This window comes from Calliphora vicina, chromosome 2 (assembly GCF_958450345.1).
Source record: "Calliphora vicina chromosome 2, idCalVici1.1, whole genome shotgun sequence".
NCBI classification, from domain to species: Eukaryota; Metazoa; Arthropoda; class Insecta; order Diptera; family Calliphoridae; genus Calliphora; species Calliphora vicina.
The window spans coordinates 117,116,242-117,142,295 of NC_088781.1; the positions used below are offsets into that span (position 1 = coordinate 117,116,242).

The 26,054-nt window shown below is 29.4% G+C and overlaps 1 protein-coding gene across 1 annotated transcript in view; it reads left to right on the top strand.

Annotated features, from left to right (window-relative positions):
* Positions 1–26,054, top strand: part of dsf (dissatisfaction) — a 64,885-nt gene that overhangs the window by 12,070 nt on the left and 26,761 nt on the right. The window contains exon 3 of the mRNA XM_065500334.1: positions 2,714–2,875. Coding sequence (XP_065356406.1) covers positions 2,714–2,875 — 162 coding nt within the window. The remainder of the gene's footprint in view (positions 1–2,713; positions 2,876–26,054) is intronic.

Below are 26,054 nucleotides of genomic sequence, written 5' to 3' on the forward strand. Positions count from 1 at the left end.
CCGCCTGACTGTCCACATAAATACTCACTACAGACCCCACGTCATATAGTCTATATGACCATTTAATATCGCTGTTGACCTCTGTACCAAAGTCCATCCCCAACAGTTCTAGGAGACAGTACCAAAATAGTGATTTTACCTATCATTTAGGGTGGGAGCTAGTTACTTCAATAGCCACGTCATTTTAACACGGGCATGTCCTATGCAGGGGGTCAATTGACCCTTTTTGATTACAATGCGACTGTCTAATAGCTGGTTCAAAGTAGGCAACGCATTGGATTCACATAATGGTTATATAGCGTCAGTTATCTTACTAGCTTTGTAACTGGTTACTTGATCAGCTACTTGACTAGTTATTTTAACACGTGCATGTCCTAAGCAGGGGGTCAATTGATCCTTTTGATTACAATATGACTATATGATAGCTGATCGAAAGTAGTCAACGTTTCTGGGGGGCAAAATAAAGTGCAGTACAAAAATTTGAAGTGACTTCACCATAGGTTACTAAGAGACACTAAAGTGACTATTGACTTCATGCTATGTTGCATGGGATATCAGTATACTTAAGCAAAAATAAAAATAAACTGCATGAGAATTATATTAACACAATTTGTATTAAATCAGTTTTTACGAATTACTTACAAAACGTTTAAAGTGACTACACTCCAGATTACTTAGAGACACTTAAGTGTCAATTGTCTTCACGCTAGATTACTTGGGATGTATAAAATAACCAATTGTCTTCACTCTACACTACAAAGTACACACACGTGTCAAATGACCAAAATATATAAATTGGAATCAGCCAAGTGATAAGACATTTGTGACAATTACTGTCTTTAAGGGATACATTGACTAACTGCTGGGTCTTGTAACCATCAGTAAAAACTGCACCCCCATCAAACAGTTGATCGGATCCAACCCATTCATCCCTACTGGGAAACTCTATTGGGGTAATACACCGAAGTTAAAGGTCGCGACCCTATGATCAGATATTCCCGTGGGAATAATGTCCTGATCAAAATTTTTGTCTATGTGTTACGAAAACAAACAAAAATATTTATTCAGTAGGCCTTAGTACAAATTGGAATTTCTTACAGGAATTAAGTAGGAATTATTCCAAGGATATTTATATTTAGATTAAATAATAACAATAATACTGATTTAAATTTGTTTATATATATTCTGATTTGAAATGTAATCATTCGAAAAGAATTACGAAAAACTATAAGTATTTCCGTACTCTGTGGACTCCAACAAAAAACAATTGCTATCTGAGAACCCCTGCATATTTTTATATCCCCATCAAAAAAGGTTTGTCATTCCGTTTGTAACATATCGAACTATGGGTAGTAGAACCAAAGAGTATATGTATATATCTTGTGTACCCATAAGATTCTAAGACGATCTAGCTATGTCCGTCCGTCTGTAAGTACTGTGAAATCATACTTTTAGTATGATGATTTGTCTCTAGTCCCCAAACAAGGTCCCCCTCAGAAAATAACATGAACATTAATAATTGTCTTATAATAACACTGTGCTCGAAATTGACACAAGAAAGGCACCAAGTGGGTTACACTAATTCGGGTACGTACGCTGAATTCAATGGTGCTAACCGTTTTTTTAGGTTAGCTCGAATTTTCGAGATATACCGTTATTTCGAAAATGGTATCTTGAATAAACTGAAAAAACCGAAATTCCGCAATAAAATTACCTTTAAATAAAGCTCATTTTGTTCACACATGTGATTAAAATCTGTCCACAACTTTTAATTTTATTAACAAAAGAAAAGATAAGATACATAACTTGTAGTAATTAGCTATATCGTGCACTGTTTTCTATGTTTAGTACTGCAATAGTCGACAATGCTTGTGCTTGTTTTGTTTGGAACTTTATTTTCTATACGCTTAGGAAATATTAACAGCATTTTCCAATTTTTCATGCCGTTTTAAAAAACCAAAATTTTGAAATTTTGCTAAACAATAATTTTGTGGTTGCCAAAAAAATGTTTACTTCTAAAACGACGAAGATTAATAATTAATAAGCTTTTCTTAAAGGAAATTTCATTGCGGAATTTCGGTTTTTTAATTTTTTTCAATAAACTAAATCGTTTTTGAGTTACGCGAATATATGTTACGCAACCTCCTCCATTTTCAAAATAACGGTATAGTTTAACCCACCGGGTGCCCCGCTTGACATTTAAAAAAAATTTCAAAAATTGCACATAAAAAATTGCCATAATTGACCTATAACCCCACTATAAAAAATATTTGATTGTCAATAAATATAAAATGATATTAACATTAATTTCCACATAAATCATTTAAAGTTTTATGTAATGAATAACTCTATAAAATTATGTATAGTTCGGACCATAACTGATTCAAGTCCCCATAGAAGGCCTAAACTACATATTTATGGATGGTTATAAAAGATTCGGCAGAACCGAATATAAGACTCTTATTTGTTTCGTTTATTTGGGGAAATAGTTTATCTCTAGTATTTCATATTAAGGATTTAGATTCTGTTTATCCCTATGTGGCTTAGCTGTTACAGAAAAAGTATTCGAAACCAGCCCACTGTAATTATTTAAAATGTGTGAAATTTGCTCAACACTCGCTATCGCTCAAAACAAATCCCATAATTAATTCATTATCCCATAAAAACACTTATAAAAATAAATAATGTTAATGATATTACATTTCCATTACAGGTTGTTCCGGTTTCTTTAAACGCAGCATCCATCGTAATCGCATTTACACTTGTAAAGCAACTGGTGATATGAAGGGCCGCTGTCCCGTGGATAAAACTCATCGCAATCAATGTAGAGCATGTCGGCTGGCAAAATGTTTTCAATCTGCCATGAACAAAGATGGTAAGTTACTTTGTTACTCACTCCTTAAAACAGCAACTAAAAATTACTCAAAATGTAAAAGTAAAAGTTTTTGCTGTTGGGTGTTAAAATAACAAACACCATACAAATCACATTATTTTCATTGTTTTATTTAAGAAAATAGAATTAATTATGCAAAACATTTTAATTAGACGTAAAAGATGAGCAACGTTATATGTATATTGCGTTTGCTATTATTTGTAATACATATTCGATTGGGACTGGGTAAGCGAGAGAATGATAGAGAGAGTTTCTGGGTGACTGTAATTAAAAATGTAAATGTTACAAACCACAGGGATAATGATGAGAAAATAAGTATCTATTGTTAATGATTAAATAACTGAGTGGGAATTGAATAAAGGCCAAAGGCAATTTTGGTAAAAATATTAATATTCAAGGAAAATGGCATATTTTTTGACAAATGAATATTTCGAAATTTTTAAGATTATTTTAAGCAATAAAGAAATGTTAAAAAGTTTTCAAATATTCTTTCAAATCCTACGTCTGGCGGTTTAAAATAGGTTTTCATATGTTGTCAATATGACTTATTCATTCATGTTCAATCTCTTTCCCAAGATTCATATACTCCTTATGGTCAATGAATGGTGTAAAAACATGGGGAGAGTGTTCGCTATTTGAATATAAAAGAATTTCTTTAGAAAAAATGTTATATCCGCAATTTTAATAGAAAAACTACAGGCAATTTTCCATTTTGTTATACACAAAAATATTGAACCCAAAATCTGTTATACAGAAAATTTTCATAATATAAACTATTATACAGAGAATGTTCTATCAAGAAACTGTTATACAGAAAATGTTCTATATATAAAACTGTTATATACAATATTTTCTATAGAAAAAGTTGTTATGCATGCATTTTTCCAGAAAAGAAACTGTTATACACACAATTGTCTATCAAAAGAACTGTTATACACATAATCGTCTATAGAATAACTGTTATACATATTATTTTTCATAGAAACAAGTATATACATAAAATTCTCTATAGAAAAGAGAGAATTTTCTATCAAGAAAAACTGTCATACACAATATTTTCTATATAAAACTGTTATATAAGCAATATTCCATAAAAGAAACTGTTATACACACAATTTTCTATCAAAAGAATTGTCTATAGAAAATCTTCTGGAAATTTTTCCTAAAATAAACTATTAACAGAGAATTTTCTATCCATAAACTGTTATACACAATATTTTCTATAAAAAAACTGTTATGCACGCAATTTTTCATAAAAGAAACTGTTATACATACAATTTTCAATGAAAAGAACTGTTATACACATAATTGTCTAAATAAAAACTGTTATACATACAATTTTCCAATGTAAATAATTCTATACACAAAATTATCTATAGAAAATGGAGAATTTTCTATCAAGAAACTATTATGTATACACAAAATGTTCTATGTAGAAAACTGTTATACACAAAATTTTCTATAGAAAAACTAATATTCATGCTAAATTCCATTAAAGAAGTTTTTATACACACAATTTTCTAATAAAAGAACTGTTATACACATAATTGTCTAAATAAAAACTGTTTCAATTTTCCATAGAAAATAATTGTATACACAATATTTTCTATAGAAAATAGAGAATTTTTTTATTAAGAAACTGTTATACACAAAATGTTCTATATATAAAACTGTTATAAACAATATTTTTTATATAAAACCTATTATTTAAGCAAAATTTCATAAATGGAACTGTTATTCAAACAATTTTCTATCAAAAGCATCTACAGAGAATTTTCTATCAATAATCTGTTATACACAATATTTTCTATAGAAAATGCATGCAATTTTCCATAAAAGAAACTGTCATACACACAATTTTCCATCAAAAGAACTGTTATACACATAATTGTCCATAGAAAACAATTTTATACATACAATTTTAAAGAATTTTCTATCAAGAAACTGTTATACACAAAATGTTCTATATAGAAAACTGTTATACACAATATTTTATATAAAAAAACTGTTATGAATATAAAGTTCCATAAATAAATTGTTATATACATAATTTTCTATCAAAAGAACTATTATACACATAATTGTCTAAATGAAAACTGTTATACATGCAATTTTCCATATAAAACTATTTCAAACAAAAAATTTTCTATAGAAAATAGAGAATAGAAGAACTGTTATACACAAAATATTCTAGATAGAAAACTGTTATACACAACATTTTCTGTAGAAAAAACTCTTATGTATGTAAAATTCCATAAAAGAAACTGTTATACACACAATTTTCTATCAAAATAACTGTAGGTTCTAGGTTATTTGGTGTGAATATCCAAAATTGTAATGACTACAAACCTGCTATTAAATCTCTCTCTGGTGTCCATTCGACAAACTGATTAGTATATGAATGCCGGGTGTTTCTTAACGAGATGGCGAGACATTCTTACCCGGAGTTATTCTGGATGCCGAGTCACTCTGGGGTACTCGGCAATAGTATCGACTAGATTGATAATTTGGTCGGTAAATCGCTCTCTTGTTGTAAATCACTCAGCTTAGATGATCTAGTTTGACAAATTGCTCGGTATCGAGGCTTTCATGGCTCGTTTACGACCTTCATAGGTCAATGTGGTCCTTTTATGTACGGTTTAGCGGATCTATTAAGAGTGGATATTAGGAGGATGGATTCGTTTGTAATTTTCACATTTTTCATTTGCTACCCCAGACAATATAGCTAAGTCCTGGTTTAAATCCTAGTCCTGGTTAAAATCGATTTTTTAATTATTTTTTTTTTTACCAATATCTGGATTACAATGTCTTTAACATTAAAAAAGTGGATATCAAATGAAATGCATTTCCAACACCTATCTAACGACGAATATAACGCCATAATCGGCAAAAAATATTTTTTAATCCTAATTATTCATTCACCGAATTTTTTTCACAAAACTTTTTTCTTCACCAAAATTAGCTTTATCCCACGTTTCGGCAATTATTTTATCCCTTGCATAATTAAGATTTGTCGAGTCCATCAAAATAGGTATTTGTTTGTGAGATGATTTAATTGTTGGAGTCAAATCTCTTTCCTTCCAACCATTTCTACATGTTTGGAAAGAAGAAGTATTCACTCGAGCTAAATCAATTCATGGATTTTTGACATGAAACTGGACATGTGCGCAACTTTCTTGGTCAAATGCGGTCATTAAATCCACATACTGAGTTGTTTTAACCTTTGATTGTTTTAACCTTTTGAAGGTAGTCAATGGGGATTACCGCAGCCTAAAAACGGTCGCCATGACTTTATTGGGTGACAACCCCAGACCTTGGCCTACTTTGGTGCCGATTTACCCCGATAAACCCAATGTTTTCACTGTTGTTTGGTCTATTGTGGTAGATCCATGTTTCGTTCACGGTTGTGGAACGGCGCAAAACCAACCATCTGTGATCATTCAAAATTGAAACCACTAGGACATGTGAAATGCCTATAGCTTCCACAATCTTTCGCACTTTCAATCTCCGTTCGGCCAACACCATGTCGTGAATTTTTTCAAAAGTTTCGGCTGAAGAGACCTCACCTGGGCGTCCAGAAGGTTCGTCATCTTTCGTGCTTGTACGGCCACAACGAAGTAAACCACTTTTTTATAATTGAACTTGATGGTGCACAGTTCCTATACCTTAGCATATCCTTGGTTTGAATGATAGATTTTTTCTGATTGTTCAACTGACAGATGCCTTTTGACAGGAGCAGTTCAAAAAGTCACGGAGTTATTTACCCGCCCTTGTAGTATCAAAAAAAGTACAATCGTGTCAACTTTTCTATAACATTTATTTCATAACTTAAAGCTCTTAGGTTTTTTTATAAAAATGTAGAACAGTTTTTTTTGCAAAAAATTTCCTTTCCAAATTTGTCATCACCTAAATTCCAAATTCATTTTGTTTTAATGATTAAGGATCAAAATAACAAACATGACATGGATTATTGCAAATATTCAATTATTATTTGTTGACCTTTTTCAAATACCAAAAAAAAAAAAAAAACAACAAAACTCAATCGATTTAACACAAGTTTTCTGGTTTAGCACGAGTATTATGTGTTTAGTACATGTTTGCCTTTAACGTATTTATTGGAATAATTTCAAAAATATTTCATTAAATGTTAGACAATGGTAACTTTAAAGCTTTTAAGCCAATATTAAATGTAGCATAAAGACACAAAAGCGATTAGGTCCAGTACAAATACAAAAGCAACAACAACAATAAAAACATTCTATTGTACATAAACAATTTACTATAAACAAATACACGCACTGCAACATATACATATGTATGTATATTAAGTAGCAACAACAACAACATTCAAATAAATAGTCCATGAAAAGAGGAAACAAAACAAAATAACAAAAGAATCCTGTCAAATACGTGAGAAATTTAACACATTTAAAAAAACTAAATAATGCTCTAAATGTGCATGTGGGTGAAAAGGAGCAAACTAGAGTAGAGAGCCATCGAAAGAGAGTGAATGAAACAAAGAGCCGTATTATAAAATTATGTTCACCACTTGTGCTATTTTACTTTTACTGTATAAAAGAGTAGTAATTGGAGTGGTAAAATATATGTGTGCGTGTGTGTTTCGAGAGTATCCTTATTTGTATTTAAGCTTAAAAGGCATCTGACAACAACGTAACGCAAATTTTCTACAATCTAATAGCGGATTACATGCATTATCCCATCTTGAAAGTGGAAAAGTGTTTACCATCTTCGTACGTTTATATATCGTGGGGTTAATGAAAGATATTTTTTTTAGATGGCTTCCAATTTTTTCTGGTGAAAATGGCATTTAAATGTTTTTGAAAACGATTGAAATGTCAAATCGTTATTGAAGAAATAAGACAAGTAAAAACATATTTACTGATGAAGAATATAGGTATACATCAATGTCTTTACAGTTTCTAACGATATATAAAAACGTTTATGATATGGTATTGAAACATTATGAGACATATGTTTGGTATGAATTTATCAAAAACTGGGATTTTGAGGAAAATATTTTGAAAAAGCCAGATCAGATAATCGTGTTATCAAAAAGTGGGATCACTAAATTTTACTAAATGAAAAAAAGTTTTTATTTAAAATGTTGTTCTCAAAAACTACAATTTTTATACCCCTCACCTTCGTAAGAAGGGTATATAAGTTTGTCATTCTGTTTGTAATTTCCACAATATAATTTTCCGTCTGTCTGTCTGTTGAAATCAATTTTCTGAAGACCCCAGATATCGTCGGGATCCAAATCTTCAATAATTCTGTCAGCTCGAGAAGTTTCCTATTTAAAATCAGCAAAATCGATCCACAAATGGCTGAGATATGAGGAAAAAACCAGGAACTCGATTTTTGACCTATTTTTGACCTACATATGTCTGGATTACTAAGACATTTATATAGACAATATGGATATCTAATGATACATATTTCAAAGACCTTTGCAACGACGTCTATATGTTGGACCTACAATGGGTCAAAATCGGAAAAAATATTTTTTAACCCGAATTTTTTTTTCACAAAAAAAAAAAAATTTTATTTAAAAAACAAAAAAAAAAATTTTAAAATTAAAAAAAAAAATTTTAAATAACAATTCGAAAAAAAAATGTTTCCAAAATGTTTTTTTCCAAAGTTGTATTTTTCATACAACTTTGGAAAAAAAAATAAATTTTGTTTACCTAAAAATATTTAAAATTTGTATTTTGAAGTATATAAAGGGTATATAAGATTCGGAACAGTATAGCTCTCTTACTTGTTTATATTAGGTTTGTGATAATGTTTGCAACGCCTAAAAATATTAGTTCAAAACCACCTTAAATTATACCGATCGACTCACAATCACTTTCTGAAAACTTGTGCGCATAGTTCAGGTTGCAATTTGGAAGATATTTCGATAAAATTTGGCACAAACAACGAAGCCTATTGAAACTGCTTGAAATCAATCCATTATTTTGCATACAATTGTCCTTCCGAAATAGGACGTTTTTTACATAAATGTCTGATTTATATATATATATAGGTATCAACACAAAATTCACCACAAATAAGTTTTATATAAAAAGAAATCACATTTTAATTTTTTTGAGGATAATTCCATAATTGACCATACCATAATGAGCATAAATCTCATACAAATTTTGGAATCCAAAATAAAAAATTTAACAAAATTAAGAAATCATTTTCATGTCGTTCGCTCCATAATTTATCATAGCTCCCATAATAAGTTATTGAAATTTTAAAATAAAAATGATTTGCTCATATACTCAGTGTAGGGTATTATATGGTCGGACTTGAGTGACTGACTATACTTTCTTACTTGTCTGATTTTCAATTTGTATTTTTTTAAATTTCAAATGATTTATCTTTAAATAAATAAACCGATATTTATAAATGTTTGGATCATAGAGACACATAGAGAAAAAAACTCAAACAAAAAAATTACTCAAAATAATCACACATAAGAATATTGTTTTTGTTTTCACATATATTTTTCTACTAATACATTCTCATCACTTAGGTTTCTGACAACTGAGTTAGGTCTTTGACAGAAGTTTCCGCTCTATGTCTATTCTCTATGGTTTGAATCATTTCAATTATTATATAAAACAATATCCGACAAAAGTATGATGAAAGTTATTTAGTATATTAAATGTTATTAGGATCAAAATATGATTAGTGGTCCCAACAAAAGGTTTTCATATATTTTTATCGAACAATTTTTAGCGATTCAAACTATTTTTGGATACATATCGTCCCCTTAAAAAAAAAGTCCCTATCGTGGCTTCAACAGACAGACGGACATAACTAGATCGTCTTAGAATTTTACAAGGACCTTTTGGTTCTACCACCAATAAATAGTGGGATATTTTACAAACAAAATGACAAAATCAAAAAACTCCCACCAGCTTTTTTGTGATGGGTATAAAAAAATTACTAAAAAACTGCATTTTTACACTCTCACAAATGAACTATAATATATGGAAATTTGCTTGCACAACTCTGATAAGTATGTGCGACAATTTAGATTCGCAAACTTGAATTTATTGTGGATTTAATAAATCAGCTGCTCTTGTGTGAAAATTGTGTAACTTTGGAACTTATTGGTAGGGGTAACTTACACCACTTTTACGATTTTTTCAGCTCCATCTGCTTTTGAATACCAAAAGTTGGCTCACAACAAAAATTGTGGGTTACACCACTTTTGCACTGATGGTCTCATATATAGTGTGTATTGGCTTTTTTTCATCAATATTATAAAATATGTGTGTATGCATTTTTACACAGTGTAAAAAATATTAAACTTGAACATGTCTTCTGTAAACTTTACACATACATAAAATCATTTACGAATGTTCTATGTATGAGTACATAACATAAAATATAAAGGAAATCCTTAATATCCAGGGCAAGATTTTTCATCAAAAAGCAGTAAGCTTAAAAATTACTTAAAAATTACTTTGAAAACAGACATAGGTTTTCGTCTCTCAGTTACCTATCTAGTTGTCATCTATGTCGATGGAACTCATTCATCAGAAGCTCTTTTTTCAAAATAAGGAAGTAAAGCAAAATTCGACATTTGCGAAAAATATAAACTGTCTGCATATTTCTATGCATTCCCGTTTGTGAATTTGTGTATGTCATAGTTAAACTTGCCCTGTTAATAACGAATTCATTTCCCCCAAAACCAAAAAAAATAATTGGGGAAAAATTTACACAATGGTTTACAGAAAGCAATACATTGGGAAAAAAAGAAAACTCTGACAAAAGAACAAACAAAACAATGTTGTAACATGATATTAACATTGCAAAAAAAAAAAAACAACTAGAAAACATTACATAAAAGATATCCGAGTCATATATGTATGACAACATACTTTGATTGCTACAATGGGTATTTAAGTACCCTACACTTAGAGTTTTTCCAAACTATTACATCTCTAAATGTCATAATACTAAAATCATGCAATATTTAATCGTATAAAATTTGCAAAAATTTTGTAATGACCTGCAATTGCTGGATATCATACTTTTCAATGACTACTAAGAACCGTTTGCATTACTTGGTAATGAATACTTTTTTCCGGGTACATAAATTCTGTGATTCAGAAAACCTTATTAGATTTATAGTGAAGGCAAAAGTTATAATTAGGAGGCTTTTGAAATACGGTGATATCAAACTAATTTTTTACCTCACAATAGCTACGACATTGACATATGTTACAAATCTTTCAATAAACTCAGAATTTCTTCCATAGTGAAGTGTTTGAAAAGAAAACCATGTATTGTTATTTGTTGGTGTGATAAGCCATTTTCCTTGTAACAATTTTGCCTTTTTTGAGCTTGTTTTCTTTTTTTTTTTTGTTTGCAAAAATATTGTTATTTTTTTGGTAGCAAAAGGAACAAGTATCTCACACTCATAAAAAACTAGGTTGGTTTTTACTTTGAAAACACAGAAAGTAAATATTTAAAGGTGACCTGCTGAAATTAATATCCATAAGTTAAAAAAAAAAAATAAGTTTTCTAATAGATTTTTGGATTTGGGAAAATCGAAGAAGTTAGAAAATCAAGGGTTTTGTTTAAAATCATTTTGATTGCAGAAAAACTGAATAGAATTAATACAGATAAACTACAATGGGTTTCTGAAATTTCTGTGATCTGGCTGTTTCCAAAATCACACTCATAATGTTTAGAAACATTTTCATCGGTAGAAACATCTACTTATCAACAATGTAGATAACACGCTGTTATTAACATTGTTTATAAGTATGAAAACTGTGAAATAGCTTTAAGAGCTCTACGTGATCATTGTAGAAATAGGACATTCTCGTATTTCATTTAGATTATTCATGAGACTTCTAGAAGATGGCACTGTGTATATAAATAGAAACAGCGAGTTGTGAGTGAATCAGTATAGCGTAGGCGGTATATGAAAAAAACAGGGAAATAAATCTATAACTTCTAAGCTCTTTGTCAGATTTGAATGAAATTTGACATGCGAAAAGAAGAAATGTTGTCTTGATTAAGCTTTGAATTTTGACAGCATGGGCCCCACCATAGTAGCACACTTCGGGTATATTCAATTTTTAAAACGATCATACTTCTTCGTCTGTGTTCCTATTTCATATATACAGTCAAGGGTCTCCAAAGTGGGACACCTAGGCTATGTTCAATTTTTAAAACAATCCTATTTCATATATCCACGCCGAGCACTACAAAAAACCTTGTGTAGCTATCAATTATCTATTATAACTTAGGTAATATTCGCATTTGAAAATAAAATTTTCAAAATTTTAACCCACCCTACTCCACATTTTTAATAACAGCGGCTGCAAATATTTCCCGATTTTCTCCAGTTTTATTTTATTAAACTAACAACAAATGTATGTATATGTTAAACTAAATAAATAACTAAATAAAATATGTTAAAAAACCTACTTTTTTTTCTTTTTAAGTTATCTAAAAAATGTCTAAGAAGATGTATTAGGAATTTATACTTTTTGAAAAGATAACTTTACTTTAAATATTTAAAATGAAAAAAAATTTTAAAATTATTGATACCGAGGAGACTTGGTCCATCCAAAAAACGCCTATTTGTTATGTAAAATTCTAATTTAGGGCAAAAATTCTCAAATCGCATAATCGATATCAAAATAAAGTAACCCATTTAAGATGGCCAAATATGTTCTTAATTATTTAGTAGACGGTTCCGATAACTCCACAACTGGTATGGATATTATTGCCAATTAACTAAAAAATCCCACTTTTGAGATTTTTCAACACTTCAGGGATTCCTGATTATAAATTTAAAAATTTGTTTTTATTTTTCAATTTTCAGTAGAATAATCTATATAACTGTAAAGTTTCATTAAAAAATATTCATAAATAAAAATTTAATTTCAATTTAAAAAATTTGTATCTTTGCAAAAACTCAATAAAAAGCATTTTTTGTTAAATTTTTAAAAAAAGTATTCCATGAATTTTTCAACTGTCAAAAGTTATATATATTTTTGAAAAATAGACAAAACCCCCTATTCATTGATATATAACATGACTATGTTACCCCCTGTCTATACTTGAAAAATATTTATCATAACCAGGGAAACCGGAAATATGCTCTAAAAAAAGCGTTTTAGGCGCTTTAAATATGCAGTAAAAACTTTAAAATATGCTCTTAAAATTTAAAAAATATGCTCTTAAAAAAACAAACTTTTACATAATTTTTAACCAAAAAAAATTTACTTAAATTTTCAAATAAAAATCGTTGTCTATTGGATCTGAAAACATTTTTAAACATAGAAAATATTCTTTCGACATCAACTGATTAACACTTAGAACGGTTAAGTTTGAATTAGAACTAAAATTTGATATTTAGATGGAGCTATTATTAAAATAGTGCTTATTTTATATTAAAACAAGAGAGCTATATTCGGCTGTGCCGAATCTTATATACCCTTCATCTAATTATACTTCAAAATAAAAAATTTAAATATTTTTAGGTGAACAAAATTTTTTTTTCAGTTTTTTTCATTTTTTGGATAAAAAATTTTTCGAATTGTTATTTTAAATTTAAAAAAAAAATTTCCGTTTTTTAAATTTTTTTTTTTTGGTGAAAAGCCATCTATTTTTCAATTTTGAATTTTAAACAAAGGAAGTAAAAACCTGTAACACAACAGCGAAAAATAAGTAAGACAAAATTTGTTTTTGATAAACTCAAAATATGCTATTAAACAGTAAAATATGCTCTAAAAACGCAAAATATGACATAAATATGCTCTTAAAACAAATATATGCAAAAATAGGTATTTAAGGGTAAAATATGCAAAAATATGCACTAACAAATCGATGCCAAAATTCTTAAATAGTTCTGAAACGTGTAAATATCTTATCCATGTGCTCATTAGACTCACCAGAAAAAACATGCATTTGCATATTTTGGTTTCCCTGATCATAACAATTAATGACGTTTGTTGTCAAGACAAAGTTGTCTGTACAAAAGCACTAACAATATTGTCATAACGAAGCAATAATACTAATAAATGGAGACTATACTTGATAATTTTTTATCTTGACAGCCATTTTGACGTTTATCATGATACAAATTTATCAGGTATAGACAGGGGGTTATGTTTTTTATGTGGCAAATTAATTAGGGAAAACTTAAAAACTCGTAGAGAATTTAAATAATTGTTACAAATTTTAAACTACTGATGGAGACTATACTTGATAATTTTGTATCTTGACAGCCATTTTGACGTTTATCATGATAAAAATTTATCAGGTATAGACAGGGGGTTATGTTTTTTATGTGGCAAATTAATTAGGGAAAACTTAAAAACTCGTAGAGAATTTAAATAATTGTTACAAATTTTAAACTACTGATCACTTTTGTTTGAAATTGGGAGAATCAGGTTTAGTTAAAGGAAATAAACCACCGTCTTTAAAAAGTAAAAACGTAGCAATATGTTTATTAAAAAAATATATATAAAAGATACATATCTCAAACATTTGTGGAATGATTTTGATAATTATTGTCTTTAAGATATCTAAAAACTTTATATGTCTAAATTAAAACTCCCATAATTAGTTCTCTTTAGGATTAGGATTCATAAAATATTCTATAAACATTATAGGAATGCAATTAAATATTAAAGAAATTATAAACAGAATAAAAATCTTATCGCAATTAAGAAGAATTAACCATGATAAAAATATAGTAGGTAGCAAAGTATACCAAGTAGTCCAACTCTCTATTTTATAAATTTACTCTCTCACATATACGTGTACTGTGTAAATTCAACACCCTTGTGAGAGAATTATACACATCAAAAGTCTCGAAATTTTAACTACAAATTGTCCAATAAATATAGTATGATATGCGTAAATTCACTAATACACATTATTTTATAATTTTTTTCAACACATTTAGCACTTTTTCTTTTCCGAAGCACGTCCATTTCGCACAAACTAAAAAATATTTTTTTTTATTAATTTTGATGTTTTATTTTGTTTGTGGTAGGTTTTAAAATATAGAACAGAGTTTCAATTTTTGGTATTGAAAATAGAACAAAATTTAAATAAATTTAAATTTAAACATTTTTTTGGAACTCTGTGTGTCTGGTGAAAATTCAAAAGGCACCAACACATATACATTTTTGTAACTAACACATATTTAGACTTAGGTACTTTTTCACTAACACATGTATAAAGTTAGGTACTGCTGTCAAAGAGTTGGACTACTTGTTATACTTTGGTAGGTAGTTTCAATAAAATTTTTTTTTTTCAAATAAGGTTTTTTGAAGTTTCCTTATTTTGTGAGCATTATAAAAAGCGTTGCCACATTCCTAAAAATTATTTTTATTTTAGAGAAATTTTTTACAAAAAATGTGTAATTTATAATTTAGTATTTAAATAAAAATGTATTAAGTATGTTGTGTTGGAAGTTAATGATTCAATTCCTAACATTCGCTATATAATTTGGGCTACCTGACAAAGAATTTTCATTAAATTTAAAAAAAAAATAATTTTAACGTTCCAAAAGACTGGAGTTTGGTTTGTATAATCCACCCTCTGACAAGTTTTACGTACATCCAGCCACTGTTGTAGTTTGTTAGGTAATGTAGGGACTTTAAAAAAATTTACATTTGAATTTTTGCAAAAATAAGTGGTATTTTCGCAGTTGGGGAAAATGCAACTCATGTTTGTTAAATCTTAAAATAATGTTCACAAATTAGCTTTGAAATATTTGAAAATGAAAATCTTACCTTTGATCCCAATTTGATAGTAAATATTTTTTATATTTTTTTTAATATTCTTCAAATTAATGAAAATTATGTATTAATTTTTTCACAAACTTCAAAGAATATATGGGAAAATTTTTAATTAATATGGTATTACTATTTTAACGAAAACGTCAAAATCCTTAAGTATGTCAGACGTAGAATTTTAAAAAATAAAGAGAGAATGAAACTACCTTATATTTTTCTACTATGGAATTAACCATATGTGGTCACCTCATACATATTTGTTTACACAGTTCTATAAATAGTTTGTTGTTACACATGACAGAATCTAACAAAAACTTCAACGACAACAATAAAAATAATCATAAAAAAGGAACAACAAAAGGAAACCAGAAAAAAAACTATTGTCTACATACTCAAATACAGTCAAAAGCCACAAAATTCCTAAAAGGCACGTTTTCTTTTAACATTTTGATATTTATTGCCAACATCAACAATGGCAGGCAACACAAAAAAAAAAAAATCAACCAAACAAACCAAACCAAAAAAAAATTATTTGAAAACAAAAATCACTTACTTTGACATTGAATTTTGGCTTTTAGCTATTTAATATTTATGTCTAGTTACGATTATAATTTCATTAAATAATACACAATTATTTAATGTTTTATTAAATTTTTATTAAAAGTTTTTTTTTATTTTGTCCAAAAAATATATAAATATTAAATATTTTCATTAACAGATTTTTTTTTCTGCTGCAGTTGATGTTTAAATATAACAAGTACTTAGTAATTAAAAAAAAATACATAAATTTATACATTTATTTATAGGTATTTACATACATACATATATACCGACTCATACACATATTGTTGCTGATGATGAAAGTCTGAAAGTGCATTTTTGAATGATTTATTAATGTTTTGCCGAAGGATATTTTGTGTCAACATAATATTGTGACATATAGACTCAAACATCATTAACACCCAACCATACAAACGCACATCCATCATATACTCCTGTTCTCTCTCATTCTCTTAAGCTTTAACGTGTTGTGTGGTAGACCAGGGGGCGAATACTTAATTTAAAATTGTATTTTGTTGTAGTTTCAGTAGTTGTTGTAGTGCATGTTGTGGGAGTTTAAATGGCTGAGTGGTGGTGCGTGAGTATTTTACACGTGTTTATTAGGGATGATTAAAGCGAATGACAATATCACGCAGAATTTTAGTATTATTTACAACGATTTTAAATAAGAAATTTTTAAATTAACAAAGTGCAAATAAATTTAATGTAATTTTATGAAAATGTTATGATTCTAATTATATATGTATGTATTAGAGTGTCCCTTAGAATTAAATTTTTTGAAATGTTGAAACGGTACCCACTGAAAACTTTCGTAATGACCTAAAATACCACCAAAAATATTTTTAGCTTGTTCTAAGAAGGGCAACCCGTGCCGACTTTCGATTTAGTTTTGAGGTGCATTTACAAGGGGAAAAATGCATTTTTTTAATTTTTTTTTTAAATTTTTGCCATTAAATAATTACTTTTGCAATTTAATTTAAAAAAATCGAAATGTGTACGTAATTGTCGTTCTAATAAGATATAAAAGACAAAAATTGATTAAAAAATTTTAAAGTTATTAAAAAATCGCCAGTCCATTAACGTGTATCAGGCCACTAGAACAAGAATTGTAGGAACAAAATTAAAATATTTGAGAAATATTAAAACAAAAGTTTATTCTTACTTAAAATATATCTATATTTACTTGTATATGAGTTTTTATCTTCATAGGATACAGTTAACCTATTCGCAAGTATAACCAAAAAAAAATATTTTTTTAACTGCAGTTTCAAAACTCCAATTTCAAATTTTTAAAAATTTTTTTAAACAAATTTCAGAATTTTTTTATCATCACATGGGGATCTATTAACAACATAATAGGGAATAAAAATGTGAAAAAAGTATGTCAATACCTGCTATAGCTTTTCCGTACCTGCGATATAAATTTTGCGATTTTCGAGAAAAACTAATTTTTTGGCCATATTTTGGCGAATGAGCCCAATTTCCTTACTGTTATTAATTTTATGTAAAATCTGTTCAGAATATTGTTACGTTTTAACCTTTTCAAAACGCTGGTTTATTTCCTTTAAATAAACCGGATACTTTTGATTGCAAATAAAAGCCGTTTAGTAGTTTAAAAATTGTAACAACTCTTTATTTATTTAAAATGTACAACAACAACAGAATTAAATAGCCATTCAATGTTTTTTATACAGGTTTATAAATTCTCAGAATTACAGACACAATTTATAATGTACACGAATTTACTTGAAAAACACAACACACTTTAAGTCACTCAGATGATGTTTATTCGAAAAGCGTCTCTGATAAACTCACTCACGACTGCAACCTCTGCCACTATTTATAACACTGCATTACCATCTAGAAAGCTCTTTAACTGTCTAGAGGTTTCTAATACATACGCCATCTGTGGTGTACTTTCTACAATGTTCTTTAACTGAATATTCGAAATCGAATACAGCGTTGCCAACTTACGATCAAATCAACTGAAAGCTTTTATTTAATAATGCCCACAGATATGTTACAGTTTGCTATTACAGCACTGTTATTTGAAAGCATTATGTTACTTTTAAATCAGCCATTAAAATCGTTATATTTGAATTCAAGTACAATTTCGTAACAATATTATAGTCCAGGTAATTTTAAATATAGTCTGAAAGATTTCCTAAAATCGGAAAACGTTAACCCTTAAATTGTGAATGTCAAAGGTAACATTTTTCAATATTTGGAATTTCTAATGGATAGATAGCGAAATGTTATATTTTTTTGGGCCGATTTTGATGAAACTTATGAAAAATATAAAATGAAGTCTTGTATTTACAATAACAGTACAAAATGGAAATTAACCCTTAAGAGCACTTCTATATTATATATTCCCCTTTTTTTAGGGTGTGTTTCAGGCTACAGCATCAATGCAGTTTAATTCAAGCTGAGATTTCAGACATCAAAAGAGCGGTATACTGGATGTACTGTCAGTAAGCATGCTAACAAATCCATCTCTGGTGTCTATTCGACATTCAGATCTTAACGAGATTGCGAGACATTCTAACCTGGAGTTATTCTGGGTGTCGAGTCACTCTGGTGTACTTGGCAATACTATTGCGGATGAACTAATCAAAAAAGGCTCACGTCTGCATTCTGACGAGATCGATATTGATTGGTTTATCGCTATCCGGATGTACATCACTCACACAGCGTAAATTGTTTGAATCTGCTCAGCTCAGATGGTCTAGTTTGACAAATTGCTCGATATCGAGTCTCACATGGCACTTTTTTGAACATCATAGGTCAATGTCCCTCACGGGGCTATAACGGGCTCGGCTGCGAATTTTGATATCCGTGTTTACTGGGTACTGCTTAATTGGTGCGCATGCTAGGAGACTGAACACTCCATATATGATTTCTGTAGATGTTGCCATGATGAGGACGAGGAGGAAACGGTTGAACATCTTCTCTGTCTTTGCCCTGCTCTATCGAGAGCATGGACTACGACAATAGGTAGTCCTTTTTTGCACGGCCTAGCGGATCTATCTAGATCCATGGTAGGCGTTCATATTGTTGAGGTTACGATGATTTTCGTCAAACAACCCGAATGTGAACAAAAGAGCGTAATAGAGCGTAAAAATTCACACAATTCATTCAGTTTCTTGATGTTGTTGTGGATATTTTATTTTTTACCCAAAAGAGCACACAAATTAAATGCCTCTTTTTGCGTACCACTGATCTAGATGTAGATGGATTCGTTCATTCCGACATGTTAAGGACCTCTTCAGGACCTGAGCATGATCCTTTGGGTATCACAAAGGGGCCAATTCATGGACGCAATTGAGCTGGTAATACCGGCTGCCTTCATAACCTAACATATCCTATGGATTGAAACCGGGGAAAATATTTTTTTTTATCCGAATTTGCTGTTTCGTAAAAAATATTTTACCAACAAAATTTACTTTTAATAAAAATTGCTTTCAATCTTTATCTTTGTGTATACTTTGTTGAAGTTATTTAAGATTCGTCATATCGGAATATAGGTTTTTTTTTGTATTTTTAACTCATTAGTAAAATATTTGGAAAAGATTTCATTGTATTATCTGTATTTTTTTGCACTGTATTTTTTGGTCATTTGACACGTAATGCACTATGAAATCAATTGGTTACTTTATACAGCTAAAGTCAGTCATCACTTTAGTGTCTCTAAGTAATCTAGAGTGTAGTCACTTTATAGTCTACTGGAGAGTCGATTGTCAGTCGATTCACTCTTGTGAAGTTTACTGTTTGTAATTGATGTACGGTCACTTGGCTTCCTCCTAGGACACGTCAAAACTAATTTTGTAACTAGTGTTGATCCCAATGATGGGTAAAAAATATTTATATATTTTGAATTAACGTTTGGAAGTATTTAAAAATTATAAAAAAACAGAATCCATTATACATATGTATGTATTCATACATATATGACCCCTGATTAAAAGTATGTATTGTATTTTAAAATTAATGAACTCCTGACATCCATAATCCTCGTAATAACTTTTGCATTATCTGTATAAAACCTGAACTAAAATATTTATTCACTTCGTGCCATCATATTTTTTCCAAAACAAAAACAACAAAAAGTTTAAGCCATAAACACTGTCAGATACTTTATTGTTTAAACTAAGTACTCAAACTCTTTGCCAAATGGAAAAAATAAAACAGAGACTCAGTATTTCCGACATTTAATTATACATATACAATGTATCATACATATTACTTTACATTACAAACACTTCTCCTCTCCTACTCCAATTCTCTCGTATGTAGAATTACATATATTGATGTTGATGATAATGAAAAATTTTGTTTTTAATCCTCCTCAACATGTGAAATTCTCATGAAAACTCTTAATTGCAGAAGCACATTCGTGCATACATTTTCCTACACCTGCATCAACACATCCATACTTACTCAGTCATTTACTCTCACGCACTCTTTTTGGCTTTGCTCACCCAAACTGACTGCAAAAATCAAAATACGAAAAAAAGGGTGGTGATGGCTTTTTTCCAATTTGACATTTCAGCCTACAAGTGTGTGACATCGGAAAAGTAAAGTGTCAGTGTCAACATTAAAAGCGGATTAAAATTTATACCACAACAACGACACAACGAATGCAGAGATTGTCGCTGGGGAAGAAGATGGTAGAGAAAAACTGAAAAACTTTAAATTTTGTGTTTGAGTTGTTGAGAGGTGGAAATAGAAAAGGGTTTTGTGCTGCAGATAGTTTTAAATTTAAGCTACATATTTCAAAGTTTTTAAATAATGTTATAATTTACAGCTTTAAAAACACTTAAATGGCAAGAAATCCTTCAAAATGTAGATCATATAAATCATTTTAAGATCTCTTATTCCTCAAGATTTTGATTTTTCTAAGACAATTCATAATTGAAATTTAACCCTCTTACCGGCAAGACCATACAAATTATCCGATGAAGCCAATAATTTTTTTTTCAAGTAACTATAGTCTATAGCACCGTAAGTTTTAATTTTCAGGCGAAAAAAGAAACAGTTAAAAAAGTTAAAATACACATTATTTTCGAAACAATAAAGGCAGGTCGCATTTGGAACATGGTATGTTCCAAATGCGACCTTTTTGTCGTTTCTTCCCACCCAAACAATCGAACCAAACATCAGCAACTTGATGATCAGCTCTTTTCCCAACACCTGATATGCCAGGCTGTAGTGATAAAAGCTCATCGAGATTTGGAGCAGATGGTCGTCCTACCGACCGTTTATTTTTGAAGGAAACAAGTCTAGCAGATATTTCCTTAAGGAAATCTGGAAGTTGTAAAATCAGTTCTTTATCGGACATATTTTTGGAAGCATTGGCATCATCGGCGTGCAGATAAAATGAATGCTTTTGTAGAGACCATGTCCAAAAAATGGTAGAACAACCTAATCATGTTATTGCCTGAAGATCATTTTATTCTCGAATAATTGGTTGATTTCGATTAATTTCTTCTGCTTTCTATCAACAGAGGAATTGTTGTTCACCAGGATTGGTTCTCCTGAAACGTTCAATACCTGCATATGTCGATGACGGGCGGACACATTTGTTATCCTTCGATAATACAGTATTCACATCAATTCCATGGATTGAGGTCATATATTCTACTTAAAATCATATCTGCTCTTTGTTCATTTCGCTGTTCCATGATCAACAAGAAATATGACCAAAAACATAATATCTCTCATTGTGCTCAAACCATAAATTTACTCTGGTTCGTAAATAGACTAACAGCGGCTTCGACGTGTAGAAGTTATCAGGACGAAATTAGGTATCTCCAAAGGTAAGGTAGCTCCAATGACCGGTGTAACAGGTGAAATGATATTATCTCCGGAACCATTTTAAAACGGTAGGAAAAATCATTTCAATCACAAAGCACGAAGCGCGGGCATGTATTTTCGGAGATGGTGTTTCGTCTTTGGAACATACATAAGTGGAATCAGCACCACTGTCATCGCTATCAATACTTTCATCTGTGCTGTCTACAGAATCGTTGAAGTCGAGAAATTATTCATCAGAAATTTTAAGCAAATTGATATTTTTTTTTTTTTATAAGGACGTTTAGTAAGATCCATCTTTAACACAATAGTAAAATAAAAGGATGAACATAATAGAACCATAAGCAAACAATAGTGTTTTATGAACAAAAGGTGAAAATAACAATGTAAGAGAATAAGAATTAATTCTTAGTTCCATTTTCGAAATCAAATTAAATGTTATCTCTTAACCATTTCGTTAATGAATAGGCCTAATTCCATTCCACTTCAAATATGATGAAATCATTCCTTTAATAACTCATTCTTTATAGAATTAAGCCCTTATTGAATCATTCCAATTGTCTTTAATTCAAATCCATTACAAAATAGCTTTAAAAATGTATTGAATGATTAAATTTTTCTTCAATTCAAATCTATTAAAAAAAAGACTTAAGTCAATTTTTATACCCTTCACCTTCGTGAGAAGGGTATAAATAAGTTTGTCATTCCGTTTGTAATTTCCACAATATAATTTTCCGACCCTATAAAGTATATATATGTATATATTCTGGATCCTTATAGATAGCGGAGTCCGTCTGTCTGTTGAAATCAATTTTCTGAAGACCCCAGATATCTTCGGGGTCCAAATCTTCAATAATTCTGTCAGACATGCTTTCGAGAAGTTTCCTATTTAAAATCAGCAAAAGCGGTTTACAAATGGCTGAGATATGAGGAAAAACCAGGACAACCTCTATTTTTGACGTATTTTTTACCTATATCTGGATTAATAAGTCATATGGATATCTAATGATTGATATTACAAAGACCTTTGCAACGTCGTATATAAGATCATAGTAAGTTGGACCTACAATGGGTCAAAATCGGAAAAAATATTTTTTAACCCGAAATTTTTTTTTCACCAAAAAAAAAAATTTTTAAAATAACAATTCAAAGAAAAAACAACTTTGAAAAAAAAAAAAATTTTGTTTACCTAAAAATATTTAAAATTTGTATTTTGAAGTATAATTTGGTGAAGGATATATTAGATTCGGCACAGCCTTACTTGTTTTCAATTCATTTTAAAAATGATTAAAAACAAAACAACTGAATTAAAAAGTTATAATTTAATTCCATTTATATTAGATATGAATTAACAAAAATTTAATGATTCAAATATGAAATAATGAATTCTATTTAAATTAAAGCCTTTGAATGAAGCTTAAGAATACGATTTTGGTAATGGATTTATGAAATGAATTCATAACATTTTTGAAATGCTAATTAAGATTTTAGTAAATTAAGCTCAAATTAAATTAATTAATTCAAAGCTCTGATTGATTGTAACAACCCACAGAAGCCATAAACTTTTATTGTTATTACTATGCACAGTGGGGCAGAATCAAAATTTTTTTGGAAATAAATCTGGCATTTCTAAACGGCTAGTCCGATCGGTATAAAATTTAACTTGGGCGTAGCCAAGGAGTATTCGAGTTTAAGTTATTAAAATGGGCCCTAGAACTTATCCAGGGGAGGCCCTATGGGGGCTCAAAGTAGGGTACCTTCGCTATGTAAAATTTTTACGTGCAATTTTTTTTGTCTCCCATCCGATTTTAAATATTTTTATATTTTTGGAAAGCGCTCGGTCTAGGTCTTGAAAAAACATGCTTGCGTGTGCTATTTATCTCTTATAATTTCTGAGTTATAAGCATTTCTAAATTTATATTTTAAAATTTTGCCACTCCTTTTTTTTTAAAAAAATTATTAATTTTTGCTGTTTTTTGGCCGAAAAGGTGACTTAACTCTTTTTTGTATTAAAAATACACTTTCTTTAAGAACATATAACAATTTTATATTTTTCTGTAAGGTATCTTTACGGAGAACATTCTGGTATAAAAAACATGTCCCATTTTTGGAATATGTCGCCACTACACCCTTCGGAATGTGACCTATTTTTTTATAAAAATTTAAATTTTGGGACACATGTTTTAAAATTCCAAAGCTGGGATCAGAAAACGGAAAGCAGATTTTGAAACCCTGATGTGCTCTCTATTTATCCCCAAATATTTTCCCAGATCCGAAGGAAATGTGGAGCCTATGGACAAAATTGTAAAAAATACCATTTTTGGGATTTTCGCTCCAATTATTAGGAATTGCGGGATTCCCTTTCAACTTTTGACAATTTTTTTTGTTATTTAGAATGTCAATTTTAAAAAACGTTGAAAATTTCATTGAGTTTTGTCAATAAATAAAGATTTTTTTACATATTACATTTTTATTGAGATTCTAAAACTAAAATTTGTATCAAAATTTTAATAGGATTGCAAATATTAGGAAAAATTTTATCCACATTTATTCCGAATTATATTTTTTTGTTTACATAAGTTAATTTTTGGTCTTACAAAAAAAATTTCAATTAGATTCAAAAATATGCCACTTTAAAACTCCGCCCATCAAAAATATTGCACTTTTTCATACTAAAAAATTTGTATAAATTTTCTGCTGTGCTGTGCTATGGTACGATAGGGTAACGAACTTATGAACTAATAGTAAATAAGCTTTTATAACTGTATCACATAATATAGAACTCATTATTAGACTACTTCAAAGTAATGAGTATGGTATGTAATAATCATTGAAACGTATATTATTCAATAATTATTTTTTATAAACTGCGAAGCGTTTTGCTTGTCTGCAGATACACCCAAGGTCTCTGGTGGGAATAGAACCCACAACCCTCAGTTAAATAGTCCATATCGTCTAGTCTATCGGGGCTATTGTAAGTCATCACCAAGTTTTTGGTAAGTAATAGACGAACAAGAATTTGAATGCTTAATAAAATCAATTGAAAATAATAGTACAACCAAAATTCAAAAGAGTTTTGAAAACTTTGATCGAATTTCTGTTTTATAATCTTTTAAAATGTTGCTATTTTATGCCTTTAAACAAGGAGACTGTATTAAATAATTAATCTCCACGTTTAGTGACCTTTTAATTTTCCGATTCCTTAAAAACGAAAACAAAATAATTCAATAATGAAAATTACACAAAGATGCTTACAATAGAACTGTCTTACAATAAGTTGAAAAGGCTGTATTAAATATATAAAAAAGGTCCTAGCAATAAAAAGGAAATGTAACAAAAGGACATTTAATAATCATGTTTAAATGAATATAATTGTCAGTATATTTGTTATTGGTTTAAAAATATATTCAATGCCTTACACCAACCAATACCAAACCAAAAGCAATGTGGATGGATCCTTACAAATTCACAGTACATACTTATATTCATACATCCTTATACATATAATGAAAAAGCTTTAAAGCTTATTCAAGTGAATAATGATGACAATCATACTTTTTGATGATGAAAATGAAAAGAAAATGTTGGAAAAAAGTGGCAAAAACGAAAAAAAAAATTGTATGTTAAATATGATGGTTGTATTTTTTTCCTTTCTTTATTAAAGTGATAAAGATGGCGTTTTTCCTTCGTTCGCCTTTATAAATTTGTCTGTCAGTATTGTTTGTTTGTTGACTGATGTTTGTGTTACCAATTGCAAGTGATGTAGATTTTAAGCATTTGCTTGATACCCATCATCATCAGGAGCTGTATGAAGCAGTAGAAACATAAACCTCATACTTCCTTTTTATTTGGCTTGCGTTGACATGCAAAGCAAATAAGTTATTATGGGAAAATATAACATGATGAACATATTTTCTTTTTATTTTTTTTTTGTCGTGGTATTTATGATTTGTTACTTTTTTGAGTACATAATTTTTGCGGTATAGAAGTGTAGA